The following is a 19388-nucleotide window of genomic DNA, read 5'->3' on the forward strand; positions in this document are numbered from 1 at the left end:
TACATCAAAAAATATAAATATCCCCATGGTAAAAGATTAAATGCAGAGCCACTAAAGCACACTTAAATCTCATAACTTTGACTCTCCCACTCTGATTTCCATATTTTGTTGATTTTGCTATTTTTATTCTTTCATCTGGTTTTGGACAAAACAATTAAAAACCAGCTCAGTGAGCTTTTAGGAGCGTCGTCGCCTCCTGACGCTCCGGCTGCTCTGTGAGCCGGTTTCACGACAGGAAGTCATATTTAATATTCTGAACTATGAACCCAGGAAAAGACTCCCGAAGAAGCCACACGTTTTTTTTTTTTATTCCGTTCTGTATTTATTCTGCAAATACCATCTGTAAAAATTATACACCGAAGCCTAAAGTACGTAACTCTGGAGAAAGTTCAGTTCTTCTACAAGTCAAAAATGTATTTTTTATAGGAAAAGTTCCATAAAAACGAACGGACACGTCGTGAAGAAGCACCTCGATGCTACGACACAAAGCGGGTTCCACGCCGTCTGCGGCACCGTGTTTCAGTCTCTCGACACGTCGGGTGCTTCCCTCTTTGGACAGACGTGGACCCCCCTTCACGCCCGAGTGAAGGTCTTATTTAACCAAAATATGTACATAAGAAGTGAGAAGAAAGATGGATGAACGTCAAGTGGTGCGTTTTCAGCCCAGGAGCACGTCGAGATTAAGCTGCAAGCATGAAGTCAAAGTGTTTGAGTGCACGTTGGTGAAGGGAGGAGGGGGGGGGGGGGGTCAGAGGGCACATGAGGGAGGGAGGGGGGGGGGGGGGGGCGGAGTCACCTTAAGGCCGTTTAAGGCGAGCACTCTGGAGAAAGGTGCCGTGCAGTCTCTCCGTCCCCCCCGAAAAAAAACAACTAAAAACGTGGCGACGATCCTCAGTTTCCCTCCCCTCTCTTCACCATCCTCCTCCTCCTCCTCTTCCTCCTTCCTCCCTTTCTCTCGTCGCAGCGGGCAGAGAAATGGTGTCACCCCTCCCTCCCTTTCCCTCTCTCTCTTTCCCTCCCTTCCTCCCTCCACCGGAACTTTCTTCTGAGGAGGAAAATGGCCGACGGGAGGACGCTGGAGAAGTCTGTGCAGCGAAGGGGTGCACACAACGGGGTGGGGGTTTAGGGGGATGGGGGGATAGTGGATTTAGAGTCCTTCTCATGAAGTGGGGGAGGTCACGCCTCCCTATGAGGGGTGAGGGACAGAGAGAGAGAGGTGGGTGAGGATGGTTTTGAGGTCCGTTTCCGTCCAGTGATCCGGTCGCGTCCCCTTCCTCAGACGAAGAGACGAAGAGAAGGCCTCTTCATCTTCAGTCGGTTCCTGTAGAGATTACAAACAGAACCGTTGAGTGGCGGCACACAAGATATATATATTTATATATTTCAATATTTAATAAGATACAATGTGTCACAAGCTGCGTCGTCCATCTTGTTTTTTATTGAATCAAACTGAAGAGCAGAAGTACCTTCAGTGGGCTTCACAGTCTTGTCTGCGTTGACCTGCGCCTCCTCCTCCGGCTTCTTCATCTCCTCCTTCGGCTTCTCCTCCTTCACTTTCTCCTCCGGCTTCTTCTCCTCCTCCTTTGGCTCTATCGTCTCCTTCTTCTTCTCCACCTCCCCCGTCCCTGCCGCTGCGCTCCGTGGCTCGGTTCCTGCGCTCGGTGCGACGGGTCTTGGTTCTTTCCCGTGAGCAGCAGCGGTCGTGGTCGTTGGTTCCAGCCCCGGCGGAGACGCCTTGGTGGAGAACCAATGTCGTACCAGGTCCGCCGTCAGGCCGCAGCTCTGCGCCAGATCCTGCAGCTGCACACAAAACAACACACATCTGGGTTTCTGTCACTGCAGGATGAAGGAAAACACACCAAAAACACAAAGTCTGAGGACGTGGAACTACAAATCAGTGTCCGGGTGTTTCAGTCTTAAAGTGTTTCAGTCTTAAAGTGTTTCAGTCTTAAAGTGTTTCAGTGTCCAGGCGTTTCAGTGTCCAAGCGTTTTAGTGAATATGTGTTTCAGTGTCCAGCTGTTTCAGTGTTTAGGTATTTTAGTGTTTATGTGTTTCAGTGTCCAGCTGTTTCAGTGTCCATGTGTTGAGGTGTTTCAGTGTCCAAGCGTTTTAGTGTACAGCTGTTTCAGTGTCTAGGTGTTTGTGTCCAGGTGTTTCAGTGAATATGTGTTTCAGTGTCCAGCTGTTTCAGTATCCAGCTGTTTAGGTGTTTCATTGTCCAGGTGTTTCAGTGTTTAGGTATTTTAGTGTTCATGTGTTTCAGTGTCAATGTGTTTAGGTGTTTCAGTGTCCAGGTGTTTCAGTCCTAAAGTGTTTCAGTGTCCAGGTGTTTCAGTCCTAAAGTGTTTCAGTGTCCAGGTGGTTCAGTCCTAAAGTGTTTCAGTGTCCAGGTGTTTCAGTGTCCGGGTGTTTCAGGACCTACCTGTGACTCCTCCGGGCAGCCGTGGGCGTGGTAGTGTGCCTGCAGCACCTTCTCGGCGTTCGCGCCTCCCTTGCGCAGCTCCTCCTCCAGGGCGGAGGTCTGGTAGGCCTCCAACCACTTCAGCTGCCCGTTCTTCTGCACGTAGCGGCAGTCCCCGAACCAGCGCACCACCTCGGGGCGCGCCAGGCCGGTGCCGGCGAGCATGTCGTCGTACTGCGCGGCGCTGGGCCACTGCGTGCGGGCGTAGACCTGCTTCAGCGTCTGCAGCTGCTCCGCCGTCTTCTTCCCCCGGACGGCCGCGGGCTTCGGCGAGTGGGACGGCCGCGGCGCCGGCGTGGAGGCGTGGGGTGATTTCAGGGAGGACGCCGGCGCGCCACCGCCGACTCCTCCTCCTGCGCCACCGGGCAGCGGCGGGCACTCCGCCGCCTCGCCCTCCTCTGCCTTCCCGTTGGCCTCCGTCACCTTCAGCATCTTCAGGTTGATCTTGATGGGGTTGACCTTCGGTTCCCCCGAGGCGTCGTCTTTCTGCCGCTCCTCCCCGTCCGCCTCCAGCTCCTCTGTCGCCTCCGCCCGCTGCGCCTCCTCCTCCTTCTTCTTTCTCTCGGCGGCCGCTCTCTTCCTCCGGTCGGCGAACCAGCCGTGGATCTCCCTCCTGGTCATCTTGGTCTCGGATCGCAGCCGGTCCACCTCCTCTCCCGCCGGGTCCGGCTCCTGGACGAAACTGGCCTCCAGCGTCTTGACCTGGAACGCATGAACCCCGGGAAAGAAAAAAAAGGGGACGACGTCAAGAACCGAAAGGAGAAACAAACAAGCCGACTGAAGAAGAAGTAGGATCTGAATGAAATGCGTCACCTGATGCGGGTCCCTCTCCTTGTAGCGGATAGCTGTGAAATCCGGAGACGGGGGTCTGGGGAGTCTCCTGGACGGCGTGGTGGGAGAGGTGGGGGTCTGCGACGTCGTCGGGCTCAGCGGCGCCGAGCCGTGCTGCGGCGTTTTGGCCTCCGGGTTCCCGCCGCTCTCGGACAGATCGAGCGCGGCCGCGCCGCTCCCGCCTCCGGACTTGCCCGGCCCGCCGGAGCGCACGCCCTTGAGGTTGCGGAAGTGGTACCGCCGGTCGCTGAACCACTTGCGGACCTCCCGCACCGTGAGCCCCGTGAGCGCCAGGAGGCGGTCCACCTCCTCCTGGTCGGGGAACTGCCCTCTCAGGAAGCTGTCCTTCAGCGCCTTCAGCTGCCCCTGGGACTTCTTGCCCTTGTAGAAGCTCGGGTCCAGGAACGCGTTGACGGCCGCCAGGGAGCCGGGCGTCAGGGAGCCGGACGTGCCGCTCGGCGCCGAGGCGGCGGGTGACGCGGGAGAGGACTTTGAGGCGGGGGAGGACGCCGCTTCCTCCGCTCTGAGCGCCGGGGAGTCTCTCCCGGTGTCGGGCTCCGCGTCCTCCGCGCTGCTCGTGCTCTTCCTGCGGTCGCCGTCTTTCCGCCGCGGGCCGTCGCCGGCCGGCTTGCCATTGATAGATTTGCCGTCCGCTGCGTTCTTGCTCTCCGCGGCTCCTTTGACGTCACCCTTCAAGACGACGATGACTCCACCACTGCTGCCGCCGGCGCCGGCGCCACTGCTGCTGCTTGCTCTCCTGACGTCAGCGGTCTTGCCGTTCACGTGGCCGCCGGCGCCGCTAACAGCGCCGCTAACAGCACTACTGACGGCACTGCTGACAGCGCTGCTGACGGCACTCCCGACGGCACTGCTGACGGCACTGCCGACGTCGCTCTTGTCCGCGTTGTTGGCGCCGCCGTGTTTGCCGTTGCTGACCTTGGGGTGACTCGGATTGGCGCCGCCCAGGCTGAGGTTGATGACGCTGGCGTGGCCGCTGGTGATGATGGAGCCCTCCCTCCCGCTCCTGCTGCTGATGACGTGGCCCACCGTCCCCACCACCACGCCGACGCCTTTGCCCGCCGCCGGCGCCGTCGCGGTGGCGGCCGGCCGGGCGTGCATGGTGGGGCGCGCCGCCGCCTGGGGCTTGGGCGTGACGGCCAGGGCCACGGGGGCGCCGCTGACCTGGATCCCGTTGGCCATCATCGGCTGCGTGACGATCACGCCTCCCTGGCTGACCAGCGAGCCCTGCAGGAGGTGCGGGATGCCGGCGGCCCCCAGCGACGCGGGCAGCACCGTGATGGTGTGCTGGCCCTGGTGGCCGTGGCCCTGCTGGGCCGAGGGCCCCGTCTGAATGATGGTGTTGAACATCTTCCGCCTGGCCTCCTCGATCTCCTCGGGCGACCAGCTGATGCCCTGCTTGAGCCGCTGGGCCGTGAACCAGATCTTGATCTGCTCCTCGGGGAACTTGGTGACCACCGTCAGGTAGCAGAGCTCCGCCTTCGTCGGGTACGGGAACTTACTGAAGGAGGTCTTCAGGAAGGAGGACGAGTCCATGGAGGCACTGTAGGTCGGGATGCTGCTCAGAGGAATCATCACCTGGGGAGGAGGAACGCGCAGAGGTTTACTACTTTGAAATCGTTCGCTTATTTCATTCATACCATCGGGGACAAAATCAAATACCTTGGGGAGGTTTTTGGAAGTCGCATACGAGGCGGAGGAGATATTCGAGGAGGCTGTGATCGGCATCGACTGATGAAGGCTTCTGTTTTGAACCATCGAGACCACCTGCAGAAAACGGATTTAAAATCAGAATACAGTAACACACGTTAAATATCAACGGTTTTGAGACAAGCATAAAAGTTAAAAGTAATCAGCTCGATGCGGCCAATTTAATAGCGCGAGGGGGCGGGCTTTACGCCTTAAACACGTACTTCCTGTTTTGATGACAGCAGCATTTTTTAAATGACAAGGAATCCAGTTATTCTACCGTTAATAACGTTTGAGTATTTCGGTGATGTGTAATGAATAGTTTTTTGAGCCTTCAGAAACAGGAAGTCTTAAAAATCTAAAGGGAAGTGGGAACCGGGCCCTACCTGTGTGATCGGGGTCTTGAGCATCGGCAGCGCGCCGGAGCCGTTGACGATCTGGATGGCCGAGGGCAGCGAGACCTTGGCCGTTCCGTTGTGGACGATCGTGGGAACGTGCGTGACCGTCACCGCCGGCACCGCCGGCTCTTTCCTCTCCATCCCTCTGGACGCGGTGACGGCGTGTTGGTCCGCCGCCGCCTGCTCGTCCGACGAGACCGGGTGAGACACCGCGATCCGCTTGGACTCCGATTTGCCCTTCAGCATCCTCATGATGGGGGTCTTGGTGATGGAGATCTCGCCGTCCTTCCCCGCCTCCGTGCCCGAGGCCGGCAGCAGCGTCTGCTCCACCACCGCCCGCCGGTCCCGCCGCCGCAGCCGCAGCGACGCGTTCAGCGTGCTGGGGTGGACCCGCGCGTTGTGCAGCGCCAGCCCCTCGAACTTGGGCGCCGAGACCCCGCAGCTCACGCAGAGAAAGCCGGGGTCCGCGCGGAAGTCCGGGTGCCCCGAGTACACGTGGTCCAGGAACAAGTTGAGGTCGCGGGTCTCGTAGTCGCAGGGCTTGCAGGTGTACGTGCCGGCGCCGTCCTTCGGGGCGTCCCCCGCCTCCGCCGGTTTGGAGGAGGACTCCCCCGAGTCCGGCGGCGCGACAGCAATCCGGGACTGACGGAGGGGAACCGGAGAGTCCCGGTCCGCCTCCTCCACCGGCCGGGTGATCTTGCTGGGGATCATGCAGGGAGTCGTGGACTTCCTCTTGCTGGCCATGGTGGGGGGCCTGCAGGGCGGGGAGGAGACGGGGGGGGGGAGGGCGAGCGGCTGAGTGAGAACGAGGGTCGTTTCTGGCCGACTAGAGACCAGGCGGGGGAGGAGGAGGAGGAGGGGGACGAGACATGTCCGAAGCTCTACTCGTAGTGCTCACTGCTGCTCCTAAAAAACAGGGGAAAACCTGTAATTGAGAGAAAGAGAAAGAGAGAAGAGAGAGAGGTTTTAGCTTCAGGGAAGAAGAAGAAGAAGAAGAAGAAAAAGGTGGTGAAATAAAGATGGCGGGCCTTACGGACTGTCCGGTTTCCTCTCGACGGGGCCGGAAACCTCGGCGGCACAGGTGAGGCTGGTGTCGGTGATCCAGGTGAAGCCGTCAACTCAACGCTTTCATCTGGAGGAGAACGAAAAACACACAAAAAAAAACAACAAAATGAAACTGGAGGCTCTCTCTTTGCTCAGGGTGCCGTTCAAACAAGGCCAGTCTGCCTCCTCACTGAAGGCTTTTTGGGAGAGCTCCTGTCCTGCCCCCGTCTTTCCCCTCCCCCACCCTCCTCCGCCTCACTTCCCCTCGTCAGACACACCCCCACAGGGGGGGGGGGGGAGAGCACAGTCTGTATTTTCCTCTTTTTTTGTGTGTTTTTTTTGTTGTTATTGTAATAAACCTGGCGCCTCCGAAGCTTCACTAAAACACCTTTTTAAAAAAATAAATAAAATAAAGATTACCACAGAAACACTGACGTGTGATCTGTGAGCGTTGTCGCTTTTACGAGCCTCAACGGATGGAGAAAGAAACATGCACACATTTTTTAAAAGGGAAAACGGCGCCAAAAAACGACCGGCCCGCGTGTGAAGGGGACTCTAACGATTCTCACCACGGGGTTTCTTTTGTGTGCATGCAAAATGGCGACGCTTCCTGTGGAGGAGCCCCTCTCTCTCTCCTTCCCTCCCTCCCTCCCCCGCCAACAGAGAGGTGAGGATGCAGTATTGGTGGACCGCTCGAGGGCAATCTACTCTCCACGATCACTCGGCACCGATGTGACGCCTCGCGCTCTGAGCAGCGGAGGCCTCAAAGAAGTTCAACACTTGAAAAAAAAAAAACACGCAGTTTTTCTAGAAGACAGAACTATAAAACATCAGGTGGACGATTGAGACGTGGATTCGAGGCTAACGACTGGACGGCTACCTGAAGGTGTTGGTCGTTTACTTCTCAGACTGATCGTTATTTTTAGGGGGCGTGGCTTCGGAGGGAAGGCCCGAAGCGACTAGCTCGTGGTTTAGCGCCTTCGGGGAGCCGCCAGCTGCCGAGTCTCTTCGATCTTTTCCCTCAGCGGGAATTCTTTCGACGCTTCCTGCACCTTTTTTTGTTTGTTTTTGAGATGGAGCTCGAGGGCGGAGCGCCGGTTCTTCGTCCTGCAGGTTTTTTTTTTTTTAAAATCTGCTCTCTCTCTCTCTCTCTCTCTCGCTTTAAATGCTCCCTTTCCTCTCGTCGCGTTGCCACATCAGAAGGTCACGCTCCATTAGCCCAAAACCCCAGTCGGGCCCTCACTGGCCCGAGGAGGAGGAGGAGGAGGAGGAGGAGGAGGAAGAGGAGGAGGTGCTCTTTCACACATTGACCGAGCCAACGTACACAGAGCTCCTCGCGACCGCCGGCCTCGAGCTGCCGCCAACTTTTATTTTTGCATTTCTGATGAATTGTGTGAAATGCAAAAACCCGACGGGCGTCTTTTTCGTTTTGGATTGCGAGTGCGAGGGGTTAACAGGAGGTTTTGCCCCCCCACACCCACACCTCCCTCCCTCCTCCGTCACTCTGCTGCCATTCAGTTCTGCATCGGGGGGCAACGCTCTGCCAAGGCAGGGCCGCCTGGTCACATGACTCCTCACAAAGGATTGTGGGTGGCCGGTCTCAGCCATGCGTCACGTGGGTCTGTTGGGCGAGAGAGAGAGAGAGAGAGAGAGAGAGAGAGCGAGAGCGAGAGAGAGAGAGGTGGGGGATGGGCAGGCCGGTTTGGGGGTGAGGAGGAATCACTGAGGTGTTTCAGTGAGGAATTCTTTCCTCCCTGATACCCCCCTCCCTCCCTCCCTCCTGCTAAACCCCCGCTCTTCAACACCCCCCCTCTTGCTCCAAACTACCCCCCCCCCCTCCCTCCCTCTCTCTCTTTCCTCCCCCCTCTCCCTCGCTCCCTCCCTGCTGCACTGCAAAGCCTGGAATGTTCCAACCCGAGCTCTTCAGCCAGTGGACACGACCTGAAGTTCAGCTCCAGCGTCTGTACGTGCACACACACACACACACACACACACACACACAGTAATTATCGACAGCTAGACAGCGCTGCCATGGCAACGAAGTTCCCATCACACGCACACACATCCAGATTAAGCAACAACACAACACAACTGTGATAAGCATTGGGCCTCGGTGAGGCCCTGAGAGACGCACGGCGCGCCGGAGGTGGAAAATGGACGCCGCGTCTCCCATCGACTCGCCACCTTGAGTCAGGACGCTTTAATTTGGACGGCGCGTACGCACACACACACACACACACACACACACACACGGCGGCGGCTCGTTGTACGTGGAGGTATTTGCATGTGTGGGTTTCCTGTGAGATATCGAGAGCGCAGAGAAGGGAAGTCGAGGTGGGGGAGCGCGGCCGTGTGTGCGGGGTGCGGGGGTGGCTGCATGTGTGTGTGTGTGTGTGTGTGCGTGCGCGTGTGTGTGCGTGTCTTGTTTACTGAGGTGGTGAGGCTGCCATCTTTCCTGTGCGTGAGCGTCAGATCCTTGTTTTTTTTTTTTTTTTTAAATCTCTCCTCCCAGTTCATATCTGCACCTCATCAGGAGTCTCAGCACAGCGTGACCTCCTCTTCACCCTCTGGGCGCTAACCTCCGAGTGAACGCTGCACACGCACACACACACACACACACGCGCACACACACACTAACTACCCTCCAGCTTAACTGCTCCTCGACTACAGCGAGAACACAGGTGTGATATGCGCGTAACAAACGCTCTCCGGAGGGCCGTTCCGTTCTTTTCATGGCTTCCACGCTCCTCCTCTTCCTCCTCTTCCTCCTCCTCCTCCTCACCAGCAAGTTTGGCCCGGGGAGACGGGTCGGCAGCGCCACTGGTGTGTTACTGTCCCCATGGCAACCACCTCCTACCCCCACCCCCCCCCCTCCTACCCTCTCTCTCTAAAGCATGTGTGTGTACACACACACACGCACACACACACACACACGCACACGCACGATGCCATCCTGTGCTGGTGGTTTGTTTTGTTCCCTTCACAGTCAGAGTGGTATTTGAAGAGTCCCTGCTCCTATTTCAGCGCCTCCCTCTCCGCGGTGTTGATGTCCCCCGGTCGAGGTGTGGCCCCGCCGAGGCTCGCCACGGGCCGGGGAGCTGATGGGGGTCTCTCTCTCCCTCCCTCCCTCTCTCCCTCCCTCTCCTTCCCTCAGAGGCCGGACATCTGCTGGCCTCTCTGCCTCTTGTGTTTTCGAGGCGTGGACTCCCAACACAGGAGCTAGTTTACGTCCTCAAGAGGATCAAGGAACCGCCTCCACCCCGAAGAGCTTCTATATCTAAACGCCATCAAGGCCGCAACCCCCCCCCCCCCTCACCCCTCCAAAAAAAACACTTTCGCCCTCTGCGGCGTCTCCGCTTCCCAAAATACTTTGCTTCATGACTTCTGCGCCAGAAGCAGAAATCCATGTTTACTTCCGTTCTCGCCGGTATTACGCCCACCTTAAAAACAGCCTCCTGTCAATCAACGCAGGGTTACACACACACACACACACACTCACCAAACTGAACTTATGTTCCACTACAAGACCACAGTGAGGAACCCTCAGAGCCCCCCCCCCCCCCTTTCCTCCCCTCCTCATCCCATCCTGAGGAGGCCCTGCTCCGCTCCCTCCTCGGGGGTCACTCGGAGCAATGCATGATGGGATGGCTGCACTGCTCTTGCCGGGGGGAAAAAAATGGTAGAGTGGGTTTGCTGGGAAGGGGAGGGAGAGAGAGGAAGGAAAAAAAATGGCGGAGCACCGTGCTCATGTGCTGTCCAACCTAAAATGGCTGACATCACAAGCTGTTAACCAGCCAAGCAGAGCAAGAGGCTGCTGGGCGACCCGGACCTGAGGAGAGCTACAAAGAGGAGGGGGGAGTGAGGGCTGAGATCTGGTAAAAAAGTAAAATGTGAAGCCAAATTGTGTGTGTGTGTGTGTGTGGGGGGGTCAACGCAGAGAGGAGACGCAAACACACCGACGAGTTCTGGAAGATCCACAAAAGAAGCGCTCAGCTTCATGAAGTCGTCGCGATGAGTTAAGTCTGGAACGCGCCAAAAAAACTGAAGAAGAAGAGATTTCAAGAAGTGTTCGACTGATCGATCAAAACCTATAAAAAAGGGAGGGTGAGAAAAGGGAGGGAGGGGACTAGTGAGTCCTGCATGAGGTCCCAGGATATGAGGCCACTGGTCAATAACAGCCAGTTGACTCACACGTCCAGCACCAGTCTGGAAGGAACTGGTTCTGCTGGTGACGGTGGGTGTGTGTGTGTGTGTGTGTGTGTGTGTGTGTGCGTGTGTGTGTGTGTGTGTGAAGTCCTGTGGCCGGTGACGAGCGTCGTCGTGGATTAAGTTGTTTGTCTGTGCTCAGGACTCACGTGGACTTCGACGCAAACTAGCTGTCTGCTGGGAAAAAGCTTTGCTCTAATCCCCGGAGTCTCTCACTCACACACACACACACACACACACACACACACACACACACACACACACACACACACACACACACACACACACACACAGAAACTCATGACAACACTGACATGATGAATAGCCAAGACAACAGTTCGCAGACTGGAAACAAAAACATGGATTTATGTTTTTGTTTATGTTGAAGGGATCTATACTTGACTGAAACCTCTTGATTTTAAAGTGAAATCCAAAATAATAAATGATTTAATAATGAGATTTATTTAATTGCACAATTAAAAATAGAGCAGCTTTTGACAAACAGTCAGTCGTGACCCGATGGGAGGTTTTCTAACTTCTTCCATATTACGCAGGAAGCAAAGAACCGTGCAGCTCTGTCTTTAATAATCATAATAATGATATAATAACGCCTCAATGTTCTTATTGTTTCTCATATAAAACACACAGGAGCGAGTAGCGGGATCTCAGTGAGGCACACGGTCGGTATCACGTCGCTCTCGCAGCGCGGCGGCGTCAAACGTTTCCGAAAAAAAAAAAAAATGATGCGTGTTCATCTTCCGCTCAAGTTCCGCGGAGTGATCTCCCCCTCCCCCCTCCTCCTCCAACTTAACGGGCTCGTGTGCGTTATCGGGTTTTTTAAAAACATTGTAACCAAATCAGAGCGGAGGAAAAGACGAGCCCCCCAGACCTTTATAAATATATAAAGAAAATACTCCCCCCCCACTCTCCACCACCTCCTCCTCCTTCCCCGTTGGCTGTCGCCATTTTAAGCAAAGCGACATGCAGCTGAGCCAAAGCGCAGCGGCAGAAAAAAAGGTAACAAAAAGAAGAAGAGGCGGCTCTGTACGGTAGCTCGCGCAAGTTGTGAGCAACATTTGTATCAATGTGCGTTCTGAAAGAATGTGTCACTCACCTCGCGAGGCCGGCGTCCGCATGCAGCGCGGCGGCTGCTGCTACACAAAAAGTTTACAGGGAAACGGGGCTCCAGTGGAGAGGAGGCTTGTTTTAGGGGCTTCACTGATGGGAACTTGTAGGTGTAAAAAAAAAAAAAAAAAAAAAGAGAAGAGAAAAAGCAGCCCCCCTCTGTCCGGCTGCTGGTGGACGTGACACCGGAGCCGGTTCCTGCTGCTGCCCCCCTCCCCTCCCCTCTCACCCACCCGCCACACAGACCCCGTTGTTTATTTACTGTTGTTATTATTTTTAGGGGTATATGCGCTTGTTTATTTCGAGTGGCTTTCCCGGTGCCGAAAGCAAGGCAGTGGAAGGGGGAGGAAAGAACACCGCGGCGCGGACGTACCGAGGGGAGAGGACGGTCACGTGACGCCGCCGACGTCACAGACGGTGGAGTTGGCGTGAGAGAAGGAGCTCGAGCGGCTCCTTCAAGGACCGAGTCGGGCTGAGTCCCCGGTGTGTCCATGACCCAGAGGGGCATGAGGTCGAGGCTCAGAAGAGGGAACCGGAGCCGGTTCGAGCGGGACGTTGCCGCTGTACGGCGACCCACACCTGTCCCTCTCCCAGGTGACCTCTCTCTTAAAGAAACAGCGCCTACAGGAGACGTGACAGAACATACACTTATAGTACATGCTGCCGTACAAAGGACGTACTGTTGCGTGCAGTATGTTTATAATAGATATAAATATATAATGCATATATTATACCAAATATTTGCATTCAGTATTTGTGTATTTTATATATATATATATATATATATATATATATATATATATATATATATATATATATATATATATATATATATATATATTACAGCTCATACCAGGAGTGCATGTATAAAGTAATAAATACTTTAAAAATATTAATAATATTAACACATACTTATATTTATATGTGTGTGTGTGTGTATATATATATATATATATATATATATATATATATATATATATATATATATATATATATCTCTGTGTGTACATATAAATGCATGCGGGATTTCTTATATTTCAAAAAAGTACATTATGTACATATAAAATTACTGACCTAATACTGCAAGTATACTGTTAGTGTGAAATCTGCTTAAGTAAATGTACAATAAAGTTCTGTACAATAAAGTTAAAATCATCGCTCACAATAAAGTTTTATCCTAAAATCCCTCCCAAGTCATTGATGCTCGGACCATGCTGGAAATAATGGATCTTGCTTTTTGTAATTTATGAAGTGATCCTCAAATTTAGAGTACTTCCTCTCTGATAAACTGTTCGTTGGTACATGTGCAGATCTTTATTTTTCGTCTGGCTCTAATATCTGCATTGTCACCTTGGATACTGTAACCTATATTAAATACAAAATAACGCCATGAAAACATACAAATAACAAATATATGTACACCTTAAAAGTCAAATGACAAGGTTTTTTGTTAGAAATAGTAACAATTTAAAGCTAAAATGATGTTTCTTGCGTAACATACAAGACGCTCACGTTTCCAAAAGAAGGGTACAATAAATAAACTCAAAATCGACTGATTAAAAGTAGTGTCTTATATGAGAAGTGAGGGCAAAAGATGTTTACTGGTCAATGTTAGGCCTCAAAGTGAGAGAAATACACTCGATATGTAAAGTTAACAATGTAGATTCCAGCACATTTCACCTGAAACAATGACATAATGCATAATGTCCTGAGAAATACACGAAATCATCCTTACATTATTCTGAATAGAAATAATGATGATAAACTGATCTGTTAACAATGTACAGAATATTTTATTTATTTTTAAAGTCACTCGGAACTTTCACATTGTGTGGATTCTGTCGCCCCCTGTGGATGAAAGCGGTAGTGTCTCCTCTTGCACCAGGGTCCTTTTAGAAAACCTCTCATTCTACTGCTGGGAACATTACAAGGGAGTCGGTCATAAAAATGGTCAATGTCTTTTGTTTTGTAAAAGAAAACATGGAAAAATCATTAGTTTGGGTTGGGATGTTTGTGGTATTCTTGTATCGAGAGCGACTCCTACTATTTCTTCTTTCTAAAACAAGGTTTTTATTTTGTTATGCCATCTATCTGCTTTAAAAAATATATTGCTTTTGTTTCAGTTTTTACCATATAATATGCCTTTCTGTCCCATTTAGAGTACTTTATAAAACACAAATTATTATTAATATTCTAATATGATGTGAAAAACTATTGCTTTCATATTTTTTTTACTTTTAACCTAAAAAAAACTACAACTTATAAACTTTATACAACCTGCTTTTAACAAAACTGGAGTGAAATTAAAAGCAGTTACGGCCCCCGACCACTTGGGGTCGCTGCGGTTTTTCAAGCACTTCCTGCAACGAGCGGGGCAGAGACGTCGCACTCTCTCATTGGCCGGGGTCAAACGGTGTTGCGCATGCGCAGACTGAAATCTGTCAGATCAGCGGACCGTACGTTTCCCTTCCGACGGTTCCTTCTGTATCCCCGGTGTTTTCTTCCCCTAGTCCGCGTTTAGAGACTCCAAATCTGGCTCCAGGCGTCTCCGGACTTGGACTCTAACTTTTTTTTTTCTTCTTCCACGTCTGCGAGCAGAATGACGAGCAATTTAAAGCGGAAAGAGGACGGTCCTCAGCTGAACGGCGGCGTGAAGCAGCCCGCATGGAGCAAAGCCTTCAACAGCACCGCGGTCTGGGAGGAGAAGGTCAGTCCACCGGATTAACGGGGAATACCGCTAATCGTCTCGGGGGTTTAATACAACAAATATCTGTATATTTACATACACATATATGACAAATATGTCGACGAGATGTTGCGTTCAATGTCCCTCGTTATTTATGACGTCCTACTCATTTGAGTTCAAGTAATCCAAGTCGATAAAACGCCTTTTTAAAATGTTCTCATTCACACTGAGTTTGTTTTTAAGGCGTCTTGAGTAAGTATTAATTCCATTTTTATCCTGATATCTTTTTAAAAAATCAATTATCCTAATTAGCTAACTGTTAACGTGGCAATGTTGAAGTTTAATCTTCCCCGTTTCAAGTGTTTTGGTATATTTCGTAATTTTAAAAACAATTGAGTTTTATGAGATCATGAATCTTAAAATCTCTTAAATCTTAAGATCTTAAAGAGTCTTAAATCTTGAATTTCTGGCTTACTAGTACTAGAAAGTATTGCAATATTGTCATGTATTTAAAGTATTAGGATTTGTGTGTCAGTGGTAATACTACATATAGATGCTATATACATAACAAAATGGAACTAAAGGATTTGCACAGGATTAAATCCGGCTTAACGTTATAATAACTTATTGTCTTATGGTCCCTTAAGTTTCACGGATGGGGTGAAAAACCATATCTTCCTTTTACAGACATGTTCCCTAAATTCTCTATCAAAGGAGAGGAAAACTCACTTGCATCTATTTTTTTAAATTATATATATGCATGCATACATACATATACACACACACACACACTGTTTGAATTGCCTTAAAATCATCACAACCGATGGACTCCATCTTTATATCTTGAATTCTGGAATCTCTTCCTAACTTTTCCAAAACAATCCTTCAGTTATGACGCTCTTTTTCGAGCTTCCCGTCCTAACATAATATTCCTAAATTAGAAAATCTGAGTATTTCAGAGGAACCTGTCGTCTCCAGACACCCAAATAAATATAAATCTTCAAGAAGGCCACTGTCAGGTCTGTTAATGTCTCAAAATGAATGGTGAAAAATCCTCAGATTGGAGCGACTGCCAGGGGAGTTTTCTGAAAGGATTAATAAAACATGTAAATAGTTTCCCCGTCAGTCTGTTTCCCCTCAGCTGAACCTAAAGGACGTTGTTGTTGTGCCAAAGGAACCAGAGCAGGACCAGCCCATCACACACACCAACAATTTAATTTCAGAAATTCTTCGTCTCCTAAAACTCTACACTTTTGTCGACTCATCACTGAAGTGGATTTTACAGATTTTGCCTCGTACCTCGCGTGGCGTCTTCTTGACCTAAAGCTCCCGTCTCTTCTCTCTCGCAGGACGAGTTTTTAGACGTGATTTACTGGCTCCGGCAAATCATCGCGATAATCCTCGGTGTGATTTGGGGCGTCGCACCGCTGAAAGGATTCCTGGGCATCGCCATGTGAGTGTTCCTGCACCGTCCCACCCAGCTGTGTCGTCAGCTGATGACACAGCTGTGTCGCCAGCTTCCCCAAATGACAGACGTTAACGTGTGTTCTCCCCGTTAGATTCTGCATCATCAACGCCGGCGTCCTGTACGTTTACTTCAGCAGCTTCCAGCAGGTCGATGAGGAGGAGTACGGCGGCACGTGGGAACTCACCAAAGAAGGTTTCATGACGTCTTTCGCTCTGTTTCTGGTGAGGATTCCACCGCCTACGGAAATGTATCGTATGTTTGTTTTTTTTGTCAAAAAAAAGGTGATTCAATTTTATTTTTTTTTAGTTTGTGTGATTTGCACTGAATGATGATGAGTCTCATTTAGTATTCCAGATCGTATTTATTTAGCTCGTCTCGCCTGAAAACGCAACAAGACCCAAATCAATCTCTGCTTCACATCTGGACCGTCACTCGTTGTCTAACTGGCTTGTTTAAATAATAAAACATGAACTGTGAACACACAACCTAGTAATATGCAGCCCAACACGGTGCTAGTTACAGCTGTCACGGGACTGACGCTACACTGGCGCAAATCATATTTCATCATAGTGACACTATTATCATATTTTTGTGCAATACGGTTATATCTTTTATATTTTGTGTCTGATTTTTTAATTTTATTTTGTTACCTTTTTAACTGTCTGTTGTCTTTGCTTATGACAGTACAAACATCTCGAATGTTAAAGCGTCCTGTAGCTAATGATGCTACCCTCCGTGAGCTGTCTCCCGTTTTATTTATATCTATCTATCTATATCTCTCTATCTCTATCCCAAATCTCTGCATCACATCTGGACAGTGGCTCTTTGGCTAGGCTAACTAGCTTGTTTAGGAAAAGAGTTACAGCGCCGGTCATTCCAAAAACTGCTACTGCCACCTAGTGGTGGGATTGAGTACCGACCTGCAGCCTTTTTTGTTTTTAACAAATCAAATTTGTTCATGATTTTCTCTTGTATAGTTGGTAGTTTCACTTTCTTCAGCCTGTCGTTGGTCACTCTGAAATGACTTTGTTTTTGTTTGCTTGCATTTCCTCCCCTCTCCACCAGGTGGTGTGGATAATCTTTTACACGGCGCTGCATTTCGACTGAGAGGAAAACCCCAAAACGGGACGATAGATATACGAACATTTCAGTCGCAGTAAAGTCGCGCAGGACGGAGGAACTCGAGGCTCGAGGCGGCGCCAACGCTCCCACATACAGTCTGACTTCAGTGTGCAGTGCATCATGGGAAACCTAGATCGGTTATCAAGATCCTGCAAGACCACGTTCTAGTCTTGGTGGCTTGTTTTTTTGATTTTTAATTTTTTTTTTTTTTTAAAGGCACCCTTGATTACACTCAGCCACACATTCACACGTCCTTCCTCACTCCGTCATCTTCATCATCGTCATCCTTTTTGACTAAACACTAACGAGGAGCTTCAGGCTGCAGCTCCGTGTGCGATGGAACAAACCAGTTCGAGGAGAGTTTAGACGAGAGATTAAACCAGTATGAGTGTTCCATCCCAGTGGACGACCGCGCGTCCTCGTGTATTTATTAGTGGGAAGAGTTGCCTTTTTTTTATTTGAGTAATAAAAGTACCAGTGAATTGTTCCTGTGGCTTCACTTGTTTAAAAAAAATAATAAATAATTAAAAAAAACTTTGAAATTTCACTCAAATGATATATTCACCTTTTTATAAGAAAATAATCTGATGAATTAGTAGATTAATATTTGAAAGTGTCAGTAAAGGTGTAGTGTACCAGTGTGTTTCTTTTTTAAGCTTCATCTGGTTTTGAAAGATTGAGGAAACAAATCAGCGCTTCCATTTTTATTTATTTTCTTTTGCTTACAGGATTAAAAAAAAGCTTTTTTTTTTTTTAAATAAACAAAAAAACTTTAAAATAAAATAATCTGTGGGTTTGTTGTTTGTTCTCGGTTAAAAAGGAACTCAGCAGCTGAGGATCTGAGAGAGAGAGAGGGAGAGAGGGACATAGAGAGACACAGGGAGAGAGAGTGAGAGAGTGTGTGAGAGAGAGTGTGTGAGAGAGAGTGTGTGAGCCGCTCACAGGCTGAAGCTCTGGGCAGCGACCAGCTGTCCTGTGCATCATTTTGAATTGATGGCATTCGTTAGAAGTGTAGAAATAACTTATTAAAGTGTTTTAATCTTCATGCATCTTCCACATCAGTCACCTGTTTTTTGTTTGTTTAGAAATTCATTTAAACTTTGTAATTTCTGTTCATTGTCCCTCTTTGTTTTGGGTCAAATCCCCTCGTTGGTTTTATTTCTTCTTCTGTTTCATCTCGTTGGACGACGACACGTCTCAGTATTTTCTAGCGCAGAACTTTTCAAAGCAGTTATTGTTCTAATTTTTCTTTTAGAAACGGTCAGGATTGTATTTCTATGCTCAAATCTTCTTGGGAATCATTAAAATCGGCTTTTACTTGGCCTCCATTCTCATTTCCTATCTTCTTTTTTTTATTACAATTGAAATCCAGAAGATATTGTCTGTGTTTCTTGTTTACTGGAATGAATTGTGCGGAAATTAGCGTTAATAATGAAGGAGAGTGATCAAATATAAATACTCGGATGTGAAAATAATGAGATGCAATGTTAAAGTGTATCTTTTTATTGGAGTGAACGTAGAGATGACAATAAAACAAGTTAAAATGGTGCTTTGGTCATTTTACTATATTACAGAAACACTTGCAGCAAAGTTAAAGTCGCACTCGGATCATTATTACGGAAGTGTTACTGTGTAAAACGGCTCATTTTGAATACTGAAGGGACGATTTGTGTTTAAATACTCCAAAGGAACTCGTAACCAAGCCGTCATGTAGTACATGAAGTACTATGTAATGGAAGGAAAGTACAAGTACCTTAACATTATACTACACGTTAAGACTCAGAGTCAATAAGAATGTTGACGCTCTCATAACATTAATTTATTTTCATCAGGATTTGTTATTTTCTTCGTGAAAATCCATTTCTGCTATTTTAATGAAAAATAAAGTGATTTTGTAAGTTATTTAAATGAGAAATTAAAAGAACAACTAAAAGAATATAGTTATCTTTACTTCATCAATATTTTGACTGATACTGAATCAATATGTGGTTATCTTTGAGAGATTTAATCATTATTTAAATATTTAATCTTTTTGAGAAATGCTCAGTCATTCTTTTTTAAATAGTTTATCATTTCAATGACTTCCATAACTATTTTTTCATTAATCATAATGTCAGTCATGGGCTTCCGTAGAATGCACTCTACTTTTATTATCATGTATTTATTTTTCACACATGAATAAGAATATTCAGAGTATTTATTAATGTATGTGTTTAACTTGCATTGGCGTCATTCATAAAAATACACGGAGCATGACGTCATCTCCGCGGAAAAATAAAAAAAAGTGTCGCCGTAAAGCAAAAAATAAAAAAAAGGAAATAAAGTGACGTAAATCCAAG

General features: G+C 49.1%; 2 protein-coding genes across 3 annotated transcripts; one reads left to right on the top strand and one right to left on the bottom strand.

Annotated features, from left to right (window-relative positions):
- Positions 1 to 984: 984 nt before the first annotated feature.
- Positions 985 to 12286, bottom strand: zhx3b (zinc fingers and homeoboxes 3b). Of its 2 annotated transcripts, none has more exons than XM_068596902.1 (8): positions 12147 to 12286; positions 6432 to 6530; positions 5387 to 6323; positions 4974 to 5078; positions 3276 to 4889; positions 2424 to 3164; positions 1467 to 1800; positions 985 to 1321 (listed from the first exon to the last, which is right to left on the bottom strand). In XM_068596902.1, the coding sequence occupies exons 3-8, from the start codon at positions 6140 to 6142 to the stop codon at positions 1311 to 1313; spliced, it is 3561 nt and encodes a 1186-aa protein (XP_068453003.1). In that variant the 5' UTR covers positions 6143 to 6323; positions 6432 to 6530; positions 12147 to 12286; the 3' UTR covers positions 985 to 1310. The 2 variants fall into 2 exon arrangements, with proteins under 2 accessions (XP_068453003.1, XP_068453002.1); XM_068596901.1 differs by lacking the exon at positions 12147 to 12286 and adding an exon at positions 11763 to 12120.
- A 1931-nt stretch (positions 12287 to 14217) lies between these two features.
- On the top strand, positions 14218 to 18371 carry rab5if (RAB5 interacting factor). The gene is made up of 4 exons (XM_068596904.1): positions 14218 to 14480; positions 15809 to 15912; positions 16019 to 16148; positions 16993 to 18371. The coding sequence occupies exons 1-4, from the start codon at positions 14373 to 14375 to the stop codon at positions 17032 to 17034; spliced, it is 384 nt and encodes a 127-aa protein (XP_068453005.1). The 5' UTR covers positions 14218 to 14372; the 3' UTR covers positions 17035 to 18371.
- Positions 18372 to 19388: the final 1017 nt, after the last annotated feature.

This window comes from Clinocottus analis, unplaced genomic scaffold (genome assembly GCF_023055335.1).
Source record: "Clinocottus analis isolate CAN_PGR_092001 unplaced genomic scaffold, fCliAna1.0.p SCAF_4, whole genome shotgun sequence".
Lineage (NCBI taxonomy): Eukaryota > Metazoa > Chordata > Actinopteri > Perciformes > Cottidae > Clinocottus > Clinocottus analis.